At 35.5% G+C, this 17,707-nt stretch overlaps 1 protein-coding gene across 3 annotated transcripts in view; it reads right to left on the bottom strand.

Moving 5' to 3' along the window:
- The window catches only part of LOC139495816 (uncharacterized), a 60,000-nt gene extending 43,158 nt beyond the window's left edge, over positions 1–16,842 (bottom strand). For 2 of the 3 annotated variants that reach the window (XM_071284195.1, XM_071284196.1), the window contains exons 1-8: positions 16,708–16,842; positions 14,154–14,273; positions 12,796–12,873; positions 10,219–10,920; positions 8,206–9,231; positions 5,456–6,553; positions 3,216–3,611; positions 564–2,291 (exon numbers count right to left, since the gene is read on the bottom strand). In XM_071284195.1, coding sequence (XP_071140296.1) covers positions 564–2,291; positions 3,216–3,611; positions 5,456–6,553; positions 8,206–9,231; positions 10,219–10,920; positions 12,796–12,873; positions 14,154–14,273; positions 16,708–16,777 — 5,218 coding nt within the window. In that variant the 5' untranslated portion in view covers positions 16,778–16,842. The remainder of the gene's footprint in view (positions 1–563; positions 2,292–3,215; positions 3,612–5,455; positions 6,554–8,205; positions 9,232–10,218; positions 10,921–12,795; positions 12,874–14,153; positions 14,274–16,707) is intronic. The other variant, XM_071284197.1, reaches the window with a different exon arrangement.
- Positions 16,843–17,707: the final 865 nt, after the last annotated feature.

The following is a 17,707-nucleotide window of genomic DNA, read 5'->3' as shown; positions in this document are numbered from 1 at the left end:
TCTAAAAATTGTTGAAGTCAAAATAACATATAAATCGTAAACTTGTTCATTTAAGAGCAATAATTGTTTTGATAAAAAAAAAAAGGACAGATCTCAGCATCATGGACACATCTACCAATTAATATTTATCTTTCCAATTTTCTCTATTTATAGCAGTTTTCATAATAAAAGACTCAAACTTGCATTTTCCCGCATTTTCTATGTTTAGTCTGTCATGTTGAATTTGTCTACATATTGGATTGTATCAGATGAGAACAAGTTTGTAAAGTTATCGCAAGACAGACGACGGGCGTCTAGTTGTAATAAAAGCTTACTTGACCCTGTACGCCACATGCGCTAACAAATTGAGATGATTAATCAGTTACCACATCATAACTTTTTATTTCAATCACCACACATTTTGTATTGCACAATTGCTAAGTGGACAACAGACCGAGACGGTCAGAATGAGTTTTGTAACATTTATCAAATCACATATATTTACAGGCAAAAATCAAACAGAAAGTGCTGATGCGCATAACCATAGTGAACAACTTTATGAGCGTATAACTGTATTTACTTACCAGGTTCTCCTTTATCTCCGGTGGTGCCTTTACTTCCGGTCATTCCTTTATCTCCCTGTGTTCCTTTGTCTCCTTGTGTTCCTTTGTCCCCTGGTGTTCCTTTTGCTCCTTTCATTCCTGTAACACCTTTCATTCCCTGCATTCCTTTCATTCCTTTGTAGCCTGTCTCTCCCTTCATTCCCTTGGTTCCTTTGTCTCCTTGTGTTCCTTTCCCTCCTGTCATTCCTTTGTCACCTAGTGTGCCTTTGTCCCCAGTCGTCCCTTTGTTTCCTGTCATTCCTTTATCACCAGCTGTTCCCTTATCGCCTTGTGTTCCTTTGTCTCCTTGAGTTCCCTTCATTCCTGTCATCCCTTTATCTCCGTCTGTTCCTTTCTCTCCTGTGAGTCCTTTATCACCTTGTGTTCCTTTCTCTCCAGTCATTCCTTTATCTCCTTGTGTACCTTTCGTTCCTGACATTCCTTTGTCACCATCTGTTCCTTTTGATCCCTTCATTCCTTTAACACCTTTCATTCCCTGCATTCCTTTCATTCCTTTGTAGCCTGTCTCTCCTTTCATTCCTTTCGTTCCCTTGTCGCCTTGTGTTCCTTTATTTCCTGTCATTCCCTTATCACCTTGTGTTCCTTTCATTCCTTTGATACCCTTCATTCCTTGCACACCTTTCATGCCTTTGTTGCCTGTTTCTCCTTTCATACCTTTGTCTCCTTGGGTTCCCTTCATCCCTTTCATTCCATTGTCTCCAAGAGTTCCCTTCATTCCTGGCATTCCTTTATCTCCTTGTGTTCCCTTTTCTCCATCTATTCCTTTGTCACCTTGAGTACCTTTGGAACCTGGTGGTCCTTCTTCTCCTTTCTCACCTTTGTCCCCAAATGTGCCTTTACTTCCTTTCATTCCTTTAACACCTTTCATTCCTTGCATTCCTTTCATCCCTTTATATCCCGTTTCTCCTTTCATTCCTTTAGTTCCTTTATCTCCTTGTGTTCCTTTCTCTCCTGTCATTCCCTTGTCGCCTTGAGTGCCACCTTGACCTTTGTCCCCAATTGTTCCCTGTTCTCCCGTCATTCCTTTGTCGCCTTGTGTTCCTTTACTTCCTTTCATTCCTTTAACACCTTTCATACCTTGCATTCCTTTCATACCTTTATTTCCTGTCTCTCCTTTCATTCCTTTAGTTCCTTTATCTCCTTGTGTACCTTTCTCCCCTGTCATTCCTTTGTCTCCTTGTGTTCCTGGTGTGCCATCTGCTCCTTTGTCACCTTGTGTTCCTTTGACACCTTTGTCCCCAAATGTTCCTTTCTGACCAGTTTCACCTTTATCTCCTTGCGTTCCTTTGTCTCCATCAGTTCCTTTATCACCGTCTGTTCCTTTCTCTCCTTTCATTCCTTTGACTCCCTTCATTCCCTGCATTCCTTTCATACCTTTGTATCCCGTCTCTCCCTTCATTCCCTTTGCTCCTTTGTCTCCTTGTGTTCCTTTCATGCCGGTCATTCCTTTGTCGCCTATAGTTCCCTTTGGTCCTACAGGTCCTTTTGATCCGGTTTCACCTTTATCGCCAATAGTGCCTTTCATTCCCTTCATTCCTTTGTCTCCATCTGTTCCTTTGTCACCCTCTGTTCCCTTTGATCCCTTCATTCCTTTTACCCCTTTCATTCCCTGCATTCCTTTCATGCCTTTATTTCCCGTCTCGCCTTTCATGCCTTTCGTCCCCTTATCACCTTGTGTTCCTTTGTTTCCTAAAAGTAAATGACAGACGTATGGACATTTAAAAGAAATAAAAAGTGTTACACCTCTTACTGCAATGGTTAACGGAAATTTTAAAATACCAAAGTGACCAAACCAGGCATTTCATATCGGAGAAACATGATATATATGCCCTCAATTTTAGAATTTATTTTTACATTTTTGCATTAATATAATTTACCAGGAACACCAGTCCCTCGCTTTTCGTCTGATATTTTAATTACTAAGTTGTTATGTTTTAATGCCTCGTGTCGAAGGCCTCACTGTGATTTGAGATGAAGAAATGCAATAAAAATAAGGGCTTTTCCTTTACTTTGTGTGTGTGTATTTTGTGTTTTGTTTTTTATTTTGCTATGCAAGTATTGGATTTTGTATCATTGATATATACCCTAGTCTATATCCTTTGTTTTTCTATTGTATCTATTTTTCAGCGGCTGACATCGTTTTGGTGTTAAAAAAGAAGGTTTTTTGTAACATAAGGAATATACACCCATTGGTGGTCTTCGGCTGTTGTCTGCTGTATGGTCGGGTTGTTGTCTTTTTGACACTTTCCCCATTTCCATTCTCAATTTTATAATTCAGTGGTATCTATATGGTTATAAACATGGTTTTAATCATTTTTTGTAGTTATGATTTCATCTTTTGTGAGGATGGGTATTTCATAAAATTACTTGTTTGTTATAAATTCCATGAAAGTAAAACGTGTTTTAGAAGCCAAAGAGAAAACAGAAATTGTTTCCATTAAAGATAAGTGGAAACTTACTTCTTGTTAATGGATGATATTGAAAATAAATAGTGTTTTTTTTTTATTAAATCCTAAAAATGTTTGTCCCAAGAAATAAAATCCCACAGGAACATCAGGTTGGTTGGAGCTGGCTTACTTTACCTGCAATTAGAAAAAGTCTCGTACTACATACCTGTTGCGCCTTTGTCTCCTGTCGTTCCTTTGTCACCTTGTGTTCCTTTTTGTCCTGTCATTCCTTTATCACCATCAGTTCCTTTGTCGCCGTCTGTTCCTTTATCTCCAGTCGTCCCTTTGGATCCTGTCATGCCTTTATCACCATCTGTTCCTTTATCGCCTTGTGTTCCTTTAGATCCTTTCATCCCTTTTACACCTTTCATTCCTTGCATTCCTTTCATTCCTTTGTAACCTGTCTCGCCTTTCATTCCTTTAGTTCCTTTGTCTCCTTGAGTTCCTTTTTGACCTGTGATTCCTTTATCTCCTTGTGTTCCTTTATCTCCTGTCGTCCCTTTGTCTCCTAATGTTCCTTTTTCGCCTGTCGTTCCCTTGTCACCTACTGTTCCCTTGTCGCCTATTATAATGAATGATTTAAAAAGAAATTAAAGATCCATAGCAGTGGTGTCGTGTTTAAACCGTTATTTATATAAAACAGATGTGGAGATATATAAGTTATTTTATAATCGTTAAATTCATATTGTATTGTATACAAAATATTACAATGGCATCTCAATTGCTATTCCAAAAATTGAATAGTTGCAATGTATTGAAGATCCAAATATCACTTATTGATTTCGAATGTCCGAAACGCTTTTTTGGTTAACCTTCATACGGAAACATCAAAACTCGAACACTTAAGATCCACTGACTCACAAGAACTAAACATTAAAAAAGTTCTGTAACCAAAGGGGATCTACAATTATCCAAAGTCTTCTGAGCTGCATATTCTTATGCTTTCATTTAGAGTGTTTTTAGTATGTGTCCATTCATAACATTTTACATATTGATTGCAAGTCCTAACATTTTAGCCATTGTTATGATAATGTTTCAGGAGTATGTTCCGGAATTATATGGAACACAAATCATCCAAACAATGGCTCAATTTCAAAGGAGCGATTGATATGACTACATACATGCCAATAAATCATCGCTAAAAATTCCGTTGGACCTCCTACGGCACCCATTAGGGAGCTACCATTTTATTTTTTATGGGGGGGGCTAGGATGAAAAATTTTGTCCTGCATTTTTTTTTAGTTGTAATCTCTGTCCTGCCTTTTTATTTTTCACTCTATTCGGTCCTGCCTTTTTTTTTTAGTTTATCCTGACTTTTTTTTACCTAAATTGTCGTCCTGACTTTTTTTTTGCAAGTGTCTCATCCTGCCTTTTTTTTTTACTCAAAACTGCTGTCCTGCCTATTTTTTTTTCAAATTTCATCCTAGCCCCCCCCCCCCCCCTAAAAATCAAATGGTAGCTCCCTTAGTAAATTCAGATTTAATTTCAATCAACAAATTAATTTATGACCTTTATGTACGTCTCGCTAAGAACATGACCATATACCAAATGGTCAATATTAATCATCCATGTAATTTGCTCTATGGGATATTTGCAGAATTTCAACGGAGGCAATTTCTTGACATGGTTACGTTTTTTTTGGTTTGTTAATTTTGACGCATTAATAAATAAGATTGGAAGTTTACAATCTGATAAAAGAACAGCGGTTATATGATCCTTCCATCGCTCATTCTTGAAAGATTAACATCATTTCTATAATGGAAAACTAAACTTATATATATATTGTGTCGATGTTTATATGCTTTCATCATTTTTCTTCTCGAAGTTGCCAAAATTATATGGTAATCCATTTCTTTGTTCTTCAATTTGTTCTTTCATTTGTGTATTCTTCAATTTGTATGAACATTTTTCTCTTTTTTATATATATATAAATTGGCAATTTTTCCCTTTTCTTTTTTATATATTGACAATCTTTGTCTTTTCGGTTTTGAATTTTTGCCTTGTCTGCACCTTTACCCATTTATTAAAATTCCGAAAAAACTCATACAACACGTTCAATTTCACAGTGTAAATGTGTGTCAAGACTAAGTGTACATAAAGCGATGTCGACCTGTAATTTTATGATGAACTTTTCAACAAACAATTTATTATTTTAATGATTTGATGAAGAATTCCGAAGTTGACTTGAGTATTGTAAGATACATAAGTGTCTTAAAGTATTAGCTTTACGAGCCTAAGAACCAGGTGTAATTCAATCCTCACCGAGCCATTACTCCTGTTTCAAGCCGTGTATTAACGTGGGTGGTTGTATTAAAATAATTTTAAAGAATTCAAAAATCAAAATTATTGGTAAATAAACGTTAAAGGATATGGTATAATCAATGTAAATTAGATATCTGTACAAACCTTTATCTCCTTGTGTTCCTTTATCCCCTTGCGTTCCTTTCGAACCAGGTGTTCCCTTTCCACCTTTTTCTCCGGATGCCCCCTTATCACCTACAGTTCCTTTATCTCCATCTGTTCCTTTAAACCCTTTCATTCCTTTAACACCTTTCATTCCCTGCATTCCTTTCATTCCTTTGTCTCCTTGAGTTCCTTTTAGACCTGTCATTCCTTTGTCTCCTTGAGTTCCTTTTAGACCTGTCATTCCTTTGTCTCCTTGTGGTCCATCTTGTCCTATCATTCCTTTGTCCCCTTGTGTTCCTTTATCCCCTTGTGTTCCTTTCATTCCTGTCAGTCCTTTATCTCCCTGTGTTCCTTTCTGTCCAGTTATGCCTTTATCTCCTTGAGTTCCTTTTTCTCCTGTAATTCCTTTGTCACCATCTGTTCCTTTCTCTCCAGTCATACCCTTGTCTCCTTGTGTTCCCTTCTCTCCTATGAATCCTTTGTCACCTTGCGTTCCTTTAGAACCTTTCATTCCTTTGACGCCTTTCATTCCCTGCATTCCTTTCATTCCTTTAAAACCTGTTTTGCCTTTCATTCCTTTAGTTCCTTTGTCACCTTGTGTTCCTGGTTGACCAATCATTCCCTTGTCTCCATTTGTTCCTTTTTCTCCTTTCATTCCCTTGACTCCTTTCATTCCCTGCATTCCTTTTATTCCTTTGAATCCTGACTCTCCCTTCATTCCCTTGGTTCCTTTGTCTCCTTGTGTTCCTTTCCCTCCTGTCATTCCTTTGTCACCTAGTGTGCCTTTATCTCCCGTCGTTCCCTTATCTCCTTGTGTTCCCTTTCCTCCTGTCATACCTTTGTCTCCTTGCGTTCCTTTAGACCCTTTCATACCTTTGACGCCTTTCATTCCCTGCATTCCTTTCATTCCTTTGTAACCTGTCTCTCCTTTCATTCCTTTGGTTCCTTTGTCTCCTTGGGTTCCTTTTAGACCTGTGATTCCTTTGTCACCTTGTGTTCCATCCTGTCCTTTCATTCCTTTATCCCCCTGTGTTCCTTTATCCCCTTGTGTTCCTTTTGGTCCTATCATTCCTTTATCTCCTAGTGTCCCTTTAGCCCCTATGAAATAATGTTTAATGATGTTAAATAATATCCGTACGTCATGCATTGTTATTTGCAAGGATGTGAAAGAAGTGCTAACAGGTCCGAGTACACAGTTATTTCGTAGTGCATTTCTTTTAGACAATAAATGAAAATTAAAAAATCCCACCTGCGCTTTCTCAATTACATTTTTACAGTGTGTTGAACTACTTTTGGGACAAATTATATCAAAATTATAGAAAACTTCATCAACCCTAGCTCAAAATATGGACAATTGTATGTTAAGGGGGTCTTGAAATCTTTTGACAGCTTCCGAAGTGCTAATTTTTTACCTTTTCAGCTGGACCTAATCACTACTTTATATTAATATTTATGACACAATTTTGTTTACAGTGTCATTTCGACCCCCTACTTGCTATATGAGGCATAAAACATGGAGAAATAAAGGAGTAGGTCCAGTAAGATCCCTTTTTTGGCCCCTAAATATAGCAGTTTTACAAAAGTGTTAAAATGTAAACTTTTAGTCATTTATTGGATAGTAGAAAGGTTCTGCTACATAAATATGGGCTCTTTTTGCCAATACAATGCACATATATTGAGAACTAGCACCATTAATTCATGCTAAATTACTGAAATCTTCACAATTCCAGCATTTTTGTCAAATTTTAGACGGTTTCCGTGTAAAACGAAAGTGGCCGCATTCGTGTTCATCCAAAATATTGAAATGGAAATTGTATTTAATGATAATACATAACATATATATAAAGATTGAGGATGAACACGGATGCGGCCACTTTCGTTTTTGACAAAAACCATCTGAAAAGTGATATTTTTTCGCCTATTTGGTAGATTTCTCATATTTGAGCCAGAATCGGATCGTTTTTAATGACTAAATAAGTTAAAATCTTTCACATAAATTAATTGCATCATATGAAATAGACACTTAAGTGTTTAAAAAGTGGTCAAAATCTTTCGTCAGATGAAACTGAAATTTGAGGCCAAAATCGGTGCTTACCGGACCTACTCCTTTGGGAGGGGTATAAAAAAAAATGGCAAGTAACACACTGTCCACACTAAGGACTATATTCGCAAAGGACGATAACTGTGTACTCGGACCATCAATAGAAAAATAATGTTGCCCAATCATCAGTCTATCCAGTTTAAAAGCATTCAATTAAAAAAAAAGAGTCCGCAAGCATTACATTTTTAGATATTACTTTTCAGTTATTTTCATATGATATGAATTGTTTACAATTTGCAATGTTTGAAATAAGAGAATTGGCAACATAGATTTCTTTATGACATTTAACACCAGTATAAAGATAAATTATAATCATTGTAATCAATTTCCTTAACATGTGTTTTTTTTAGTTGTCCAATTTTTTGCTTCACTTAAAGATGACCAAAATATAACCTGACATAGTATAATTATAGTCAAATTAAAAAAAAAATAAAAGGAACGATTTAACTTTTTTCTTCCGTTCATAAAAAAACTGCCTTTTTACATTCTAAACTGTATTGATATTTGAAATGTAAAAAATATTAAATATTAAATCCTTAATTGGTCCATGTTTTATTGCCAACCCTGCTCAATCTAAAGTTACGATAAGTTAAAATATATTTATAAAATTCTGTAAAAAAATAATAGAACGCCGTAATAAGCCTTTTACCTGTCATTCCTTTATCTCCCATTGTTCCTTTATCACCATCAGTTCCTTTGTCACCATATGTTCCTTTTGTTCCCTTCATTCCTTTTACACCTTTCATTCCCTGAATTCCTTTCATTCCTTTGAATCCTGTCTTTCCTTTCATTCCCTTGGTTCCTTTGTCTCCTTGTGTTCCTTTATTTCCTGTCATACCTTTGTCACCTAGTGTGCCTTTATCTCCCGTCGTTCCCTTATCTCCTTGAGTGCCTTTCATTCCTTTTATACCTTTGTCTCCTTGTGTTCCTTTTGATCCCTTCATTCCTTTTACACCTAGTGTGCCTTTGTCCCCAGTCGTCCCTTTGTATCCCGTTTCTCCCTTCATTCCTTTAGCTCCTTTGTCTCCTTGTGTTCCTTTTTCGCCTGTCATTCCTTTATCTCCATCTGTCCCTTTAGATCCTGTCATTCCTTTGTCACCTAGTGTGCCTTTGTCCCCAGTCGTCCCTTTGTCTCCTGACTCTCCCTTCATTCCCTTGGTTCCTTTGTCTCCTTGTGTTCCTTTCCCTCCTGTCATTCCTTTGTCACCTAGTGTGCCTTTGTCCCCAGTCGTCCCTTTGTTTCCTGTCATTCCTTTATCACCAGCTGTTCCCTTATCGCCTTGTGTTCCTTTTGCTCCTTTCATTCCTTTTACACCTTTCATTCCCTGCATTCCTTTCGTTCCTTTGGAACCTGTCTCGCCTTTCATTCCTTTAGTTCCTTTGTCTCCTTGCGTTCCTGTTTGACCTGTCATTCCTTTGTCACCTTGTGTTCCTTTTGCGCCTGTCATTCCCTTGTCTCCTTGTGTTCCCTTGTCACCGGTCGTACCTTTATTGCCTGTCATTCCTTTATCGCCTAGAGTGCCTGGGTTTCCGTTCATTCCCTTTTCACCTTTATCTCCTTGTGTTCCTTTCATTCCTGTCATACCCTTATCACCATGTGTTCCTTTGTCTCCTTGTGTTCCCTTATTCCCAGTCTCGCCTTTATCACCGTGCGTTCCTTTGTCGCCAGAAGTTCCTGAAAAATGAAGGTTAATGTTACATGTACATGAGTTGTTTACACTATGAAAACGCATTACAATCAATCTATAAAAAAATTAACAAAGTTAAATCACGTGATTGCAGAGTATCAAATACGCTGACCATTTGTTATGTTGTTTGCACGTATTAAAAGAACATGGGCGGAGGTAATATTTCCTTTTTAGACATGTGTAGAGCATATGGGTATGTGGATTATTTTTGTATCTTTATGTATTGTGTAAATACACAATTGTTTTATTAATACAGGTTGTTTTTAAATTGTATATGCTGCACTTTTTATCCCTTTTTTCCCGGAGTGGTATGAGCGAAATATGATTTGGATTAAGTCGCGTATCAAACAAATTTCAAAAGTAGGGGCCTAACTGACTTAAAAATTAGGAGTCCACTGAAGTCATGCTTCAGTTCCCGCTCAAAAGGGGGCGGACAACCACCCCTCCCCCTAAATTCGCCTCTAGGATTCGCTCATATACTGATTACAACCTGTATGCATTGTAGTTTTTAATCTGTTTAAAACAAATTTAAAAGTACCGACTAAATGTTTGAGAAAATGCTGCCATTTTATATATCATTTTATTTCATATATCTTGAAAAGAAAAACCCTACTGTTTGATTATCTTTTGTTCTGTCTTCTTTGTGTTAAAGTTTAAAACATCTACCAACGATAGTAAATGAAAGGTCTCTTTTCAAGCCTTCATATCGGATTTTAAATAATCAATGAGGAACTTCAGACAATCTTTAAACTTTAATAGTGATTATTTAAAATTAGGTGCAGAGGCAAGAGAAGCGACATTTATTAATAACATCCACAATGTAGTAAAATTTCAGCCTTTATGAAAGTACGAGGTTAAACACTTTATACTGTTGTAACTTGTAAAGCGATATCGACCGATTCATAATAATAGTCACGTGTAAAGACATGGAGACCGAAGCTAAATCTAAAGTAACCAACCGTGCACAAACATACCTTTAGATCCTTTATCTCCCGCCATTCCTTTGACGCCTTTCATTCCCTGTACTCCTTTTATTCCTTTATATCCCGTCTGTCCCTTCATTCCTTTTGCTCCTTTGTCACCTTGTGTTCCTTTATTTCCTGTCATTCCCTTATCCCCTTGGGTTCCTTTCGCACCATCTTTGCCATCCTCACCGTCTCCACCTTTGTCACCTTGTGTTCCTGTTGCTCCTTTGTCTCCTTGTGTTCCTTTATTTCCTGTTGTTCCTTTGTCGCCTTGTGTTCCTTTATTTCCTGTCGCTCCTTTATCGCCTTGTGTTCCTGTATTTCCTGTCACTCCTTTATCGCCTTCTGTTCCTTTGTTTCCTGTCATTCCTTTATCACCTTGTGTGCCTTTGTTTCCTGTACCTCCTTTCATTCCCTTGTCGCCCTGTGTTCCCTTGTCTCCTCGTATCCCTTTGTCTCCTGTAGTACCCTTATCTCCTGTTGTACCTTTATTTCCAGTAAATCCTTTGTCGCCTCCTGTTCCTTTCATTCCTTTGATGCCTTTCATTCCTTGCATACCTTTTATGCCTTTGTATCCCATCATTCCTTTTAATCCTTTGATTCCTTGTGTGCCCTGTATTCCTGCCATTCCTTTGTCTCCTTGTGTGCCCTTCTGTCCGGTCATTCCTTTATCACCTTGCGTTCCCTTGTCTCCACGTATTCCTGTTTCATCTATAAAAAAAAAACGATTTTATAACACGGTACGTTCTATAAACTTACGGAGCTCCAGAAAGGGAAAATGAGATTAAAATTAATTTTAAATAATACAGAATGATTCATATAGATGGTGTGTTGTATACCACATTTTTGTTATGAAGAAAATTCAAACGGAAAGTTCCTATCAAAATCAAATGATAAAACACATCAAACGAATGGACAACTACTGTCAGACTTGGTACAGGTAGAAAATACAACAAATGGAAGTTTTTAACGACCTTGACTGGCTAGAAAATGGTGGATTGAACCTGGTTTTATAGCGCTAAACTTCTCACTTGTAAGACAGTCACGTCAAATTCCATTATACCGGGGTATTTAAAACGATGTGTAAACAAAACAGACATAATAGGTAAATTAGTCACAATATCAGTCATCATTGTGTCACAATCTCATATCAAACGATGATTTATAATTTACTGTCAGCTTATACCTGTATATTTAATAAATGTACACCATATGGCTGTACCAAATCATGTAATCTGCTCCGTTGTTTGTCTGTATATATAAAAAAGAAGATGTGGTATGATTGCCAATGAAACAACTGTCCACAAGAAACAAAAATGACACAGACATTAACAACTATAGGTCACCGTACGGCCTTCAACAATTAGCAAAGCCCATACCGCATAGTCAGCTATAAAAGGCCCCGATATGACAATGTAAAAGAATTCAAACGAGAAAACTAACGGCCTTATTTATGTACAAAAATTGAAGAAAATAAATGTGTGACACATAAACAAACGACAACCACTGAAACACAGGCTCCTGACTTAGGACAGGCACATACATAAATAATGTGGTGAACATTAGCTAGTTTGTAAATGATTAACGTGTACTAGCATTATGGCTGTACCAAGTCATGTAATCTGGTTCGTTGTTTGTCTGTATATGAACATTAGCTAGTTTGTAAATGATTAACGTGTACTAGCGTTATGGCTGTACCAAGTCATGTAATCTGGTTCGTTGTTTGTCTGTATATGAACATTAGCTAGTTTGTAAATGATTAACGTGCACTAGCATTATGGCTGTACCAAGTCATGTAATCTGGTTCGTTGTTTGTCTGTATATGAACATTTGCTAGTTTGTAAATGATTAACGTGCACTAGCATTATGGCTGTACCAAGTCATGTAATCTGGTTCGTTGTTTGTCTGTATATGAACATTTGCTAGTTTGTAAATGATTAACGTGCACTAGCATTATGGCTGTACCAAGTCATGTAATCTGGTTCGTTGTTTGTCTGTATATGAACATTAGCTAGTTTTTAAATGATTAACGTGTACTAGCATTATGGCTGTACCAAGTCATGTAATCTGGTTCGTTGTTTGTCTGTATATGAACATTTGCTAATTTTTAAATGATTAACGTGCACTAGCATTATGGCTGTACCAAGTCATGTAATCTGGTTCGTTGTTTGTCTGTATATGAACATTTGCTAATTTTTAAATGATTAACTTGTACTAGCATTAACCTCATGATCAATATTCCAGTAGTTTGGTTTGTTTACTGTGATCAATTCACTGACTTAACTTTATTTAAACTGTTGTAAAGCTTAAGGCCAACAGAAGCAGATCAAAATAAAAATTATTTGAGTTTCAAATGTAATGTTATCTTGGTTATAGGATCTTACCAAAATCAACTGAGCCAACAGCAGATCAAGATAAGAATTATTTGAGTTATAAATGTAATGTTATCTTGGTTATAGGACCTTACCAAAATCAACTGAGCCTCACTTCTGCAAAAAAGAGATGAGCTCTACTCTAGGACTCCAAATAATTTTAGTGAAAAGCATAATTACAATTTAGAATATCAGGTTATAGTTTTGTACTCACTGAGGTCTAACGTCGGCGGCGGATCCAATAGGTCAGCAGATTGTAGTTCTGGAGACTGAAGGGGTATTGATGATTGAACTACAATATAAAACATAAAACGATAATAAAGACAATAGCGTCCATCATTTACCACATGGTAAGAGTTATTGAGCTACCATTTGATTTTAGGGGGGGGGGGGGGGGGCCTAGGATGACAAATTTTGTCCTGCATATTTTTTAGATGTTATCTCTCTCCTGCTTTTTTTTTTTATTTTTCACTCTTTTCTTTCCTACCTTTTTTTTTCTTACTTTATCCTGACTTTTTTTAACAGAAACTGTCATCTGCCTTTTTTTTTTAACTCAAAACTCCTGTCCTGCCTTTTTTCAAATTTCATTCTAGCCCCCATAAAAATCAAATGGTAGCTCCCTTATTCTGGTTAACATGTTTCGCCAACAAGTGTGGCATCTTCAGGACAATATTACATATAAACATGATGAAATCAAACAGGGAAGTACAACTTTGGCGGTTCATGCAGTTTGCCAGAAGTACTGTTACAATATAATTTGTTATAAGGCCGTTTTAGATATAAAATAGAAAGTGAAATAAGAATATAGTTACAGTAAGTTAAATGTGAAAGTTAATCAATAAAGTTGTAAGTCGATGTGGACTGGTTTGCTGCTATTCTCACATGTTTGTATAGTGATTCTCATGGACGTTTCTAGTGGTACTGTTGTAGAAATGATGAAAATAGATCATAAAATGTCAGTTAATTTCGAAATTGGACAATACCCCACTGGTTGGGTTAAAGACAAGTCAGTTTGGAGACAACTTGGACCGTCTCCATAAAAGACCACTCGGACCGTCATTATTAAGAAAACTTGGACTGTTAATAAAACAACTTGGACTGTTAATAAAACAACTTGGACTGTTAATAAAACAACTTGGACCGTCTGTATTAACAACTCAGACTAAGTATAAAATTAGACTTATGACGAATTAATGATTTAATGACTTTCTTTGTCATTTAATTAGATCTACTGTACTGATTGTTCTTTAAATTTATTGATTATGAAAAAAAAATGAATATATTTATTATTGTTTTTGTGAAGAGTCGGGGATTTATAGTTGCTGTATATAGATTGTTTCTCGGAATTACTTTTTGGAGGTATTTATTGGGCTTGTTGTAACGATATTATTAAAAAGGGGGAGGGACATAACGTCACTATTTTGTTCATATATTATATCTTTTTAATTACCACGGGTTATCTGTCCTTTTTGCATGTTTGTCAAATGTTAAATTCACTCATGTGTGTATACATTCTCTACATATATATATTTTTTTTCGTTTAATAAAACAGTAATAACTTAAAGTATTTACCTGGTTGGCTAATTTCTCCCTTTACTCCAGTAGTATTCGTTCCGTTTCCATAGTAAGTATAATTTATTACATGCACATGGTGAACTGTGACATTTGGGACAATATAATTCACGCCGCAAACTAAAATTTTGAAAAAAAACGTCGTTTAGTTAGATATAGTATAGGATATACCTACGACTGAAGTCGTTATATTATACATAATATGCATAATTCAAATTCGTATGTAATCACAAAGAGTATAAACACAACTTTCAAGGGGTGGAGTACCAATTAAGGGCGTTAAAGTGCTTCGTTTTCCCTAATGATAATCATTTGGAAAAAGAAAAATTAAAAGAGATTGCAGTGCGCCATATACGTAGCTATAATAGGTAATTGTCGATATGTCGTGTACATATTGCGATTTTATACAGGTTATAAGTCTTTGAGACCTGGTAGTTGTTTTGGTACCCTTCTTTGGACTCCTTCTTTATCAATATCGTTTTTTGTATGGAGGGAGACCATACTGAACTAGCATAGTCCAAATGAGGTCTTAACATGGTTTTATATAATGGTATATATGAATGTCTTAGTACCCAAGTATTGAAAAGTTCTTTGAGAACTCCAAACATGGAGTTAACCTTATTCACCTTTTCGCTCTTTAACCTTTGCTATTGTATGATTAAGTAGACTGTGATTTGTTGAGCGGTCAGTGTTAGGGAGCTACCATTTGATTTTTATGGGGGGGGGGGGGGCTAGGATGAAATTTGAAAAAAATAGGCAGGACAGGAGTTTTGAGTAAAAAAAAGGCAGGATGAGACACTTTGCAAAAAAAAAGGCAGGATGACAATTTAGGTAAAAAAAAAGTCAGGATAAACTAATAAAAAAAAAAAAGGCAGGACCGAATATAGTGAAAAATAAAAAGGCAGGACAGAGATTACAAGTAAAAAAAAATGCAGGACAACATTTTTCATCCTATCCCCCCCCCCCCCCCCCCCCCCCCATAAAAATCAAATGGTAGCTCCCTTATTTGATTTCTTACATATTTTCATGTATTTACATCTTTCAGGGTGAAATTGTAGTAGCCATTTGTCAATTTTCTTCTTTTGCTTTTCATTAGTGTTCTTTATTATTTAAATGATTTTAATCTTGCATGTTTATTCTGCTTTTTATTTTTTTCAGCAAATTTTGTACAGGTTAAAACCATTTTTAAGCAATATTTTGTACATGTTATAACATGTACGAGTACGAGGTACTTTTGTACATGTTATAACTTGTATTTTAGCATTGTACAAATTATAACATGTACAATATTTTTGTACATGTTATAAACCTGTACAAAATTGCAACTTGTACACGACAGATGTACTGATAAAGGATTTCAATTATTATTTTATAGTGCGTCTTTCTATGTTGTGATGTTACACTATTGTTTCAGATAAAACACAACATGGATAGGTATAGACTTCGCAAAACGAACCGCTAAAAAACTGTTCGACATTTCAAATAAATAGATATAGTAACTTCAAAGTTCTTGGGTCACTTAATCGTTTGTTCGATTTTGTTTTTCTTGAAATTCGTTTTTCTTCTTTTTTTACATGCAAACTTTTTATATAAAGTATTGAAATAACAATGTTAAATTTCCAGTGGCATATATTTCAGGTAAAGAAGGAATTGTAAGGACCTTTAATGTTTAACATATAGATGGATTGCATGAATCCGGATTTTCTGAATGCCACGTCACAAAATTAAAATCTTGCGATCTGTAAATATATATAGAAAATATATTGTGAAATAGAGTATTTTGTAGATAAAAACACAATAGACTACAAACAAGTTGCATAACCAATGTAAGATGTTTTATCCCGTTAATTATAAAAAAAGAAGAAGTATTATGATTGCCAATGAGACAACTCTTCACAATAGACCAAATGACACAAATATTAACAAATATGGGTCACCGTTCGGCCTTCAACAATGAGCAAAGCCTATACCACATAGACATCTATCAAAGGCCCCGAAATACTTGTACTATTGTATGTTAAATACATCATTTTATATTTACTTTGCTCAAAATACAAATATTCGTTAATGATATGTAGTTTTACTGAATAAAATTTTCGATCAAGAAGTATTTTAGTGTATAAAAAACTGTTTTTTTACTTCTGTGTGTTTCTGTCCTGGTTTGCTGGTAAGTTCGTTTGATGTTTTCTACGATGTTAACTAAATAGCATTTATTTATAAATGAATTATTTAAAACAAAATACTTAAAACGAGTTAAGTATTATGTGTAAATGCCACGTTTGCAATTATAGATCTTTTTCGAATTTTAAATTACAAAAAAGTATTCTTTCCATACCTTTCCAGCCATGTATTGTCAAATTGTTAAATTTAGCTTCATAACTGCACATAAAACCGCTAAAACAAACCTTTTCACATTTCTTTTTATATTATCTCGGAATTTTAAATTCACGAAATTCCAATTTTTGTTTCATCACCAGTTAAAAAGCCCAAACTTTTGTAAGCCCAACAATATAAGGAATTATACGAAGAACTTTTAGATATGAATAACAATTACCGTTAGTCCAAAGTCCATGTACGCCATTTATACATGAAAGCAGCAAAAACGCTGCTGACTTCCACTCCATGGTTAGTCCTGTAGCCTAATGACTAGCTAGTTACAGTAGAATGCAAAGAAAACCACGCATTTTACAGTAACAGCTGAAATCATTTGCATAAAATCAATCTATTTTCTTATGAAACAAACGATATCATTAATGTATCTTGTCATATTGACTCGAGTATATAAAATAATACATCGTCATCATTTAATTGAAAACAATGAAAATATTTCATTTTGATTGTTTTTAGTTTCTACTGACGATTAGGCAGCAACCATTTGATTTTCTGGGGGGGGGGGGGGGGGGGGGGCTTTGGTTTTTTTTCTGGACAAAAATGGGAGGGGGCTATCGGTTTTTTTTCTGGACAATTTTTTTTGGCGACAAGTCGAAAACAATTTTTTTTCTTTCGATTTTAGCATTACATATAGTGGCAAGTGAGGGTGAAACAAACAATTTTTTTTTCTCAGAATCAAAAACAAATTATTTTTTTCTCCAAAAACTGGAAACAAACTTTTTTTCAAAAAAACCCCATACCCCCCTCCCCCCCCGATGAAAATCAAATGGTTGCTGCCTTAGAAAAGAAAACACACGAGTGTCCATTAGATAGTGAAAAACAATAACCATAAAAAAAAGCTTTGAACCATACGATATCATTAGTTAAAGTATTTTGTTGTCTTGATTCGAGTTTATATGGAATAATACTTTATTTAATGATTGCTAGACTACAACATTTCTAATGTTCTGCTAGTTTTGTGCTAATCATATTCTAGTTTGTGCTAATCATGTGCTTGTTTCGTGCTATAGTTTGAAATGTTATAATCGTCAGTTGCGCGCGACGCAAAGGAGTGCGTCGACCAAATACTTTTTTTTTTAAATTAGATTGTCCATTAGATAGTGAAAAACAATAACCATAAAAAAAGCTTTGAACCATACGATATCATTAGTTAAAGTATTTTG

The sequence above is a fragment of the Mytilus edulis genome, chromosome 11, assembly GCF_963676685.1.
Source record: "Mytilus edulis chromosome 11, xbMytEdul2.2, whole genome shotgun sequence".
NCBI lineage: Eukaryota > Metazoa > Mollusca > Bivalvia > Mytilida > Mytilidae > Mytilus > Mytilus edulis.
This window is presented reverse-complemented; position numbering and strand designations above follow the sequence as displayed.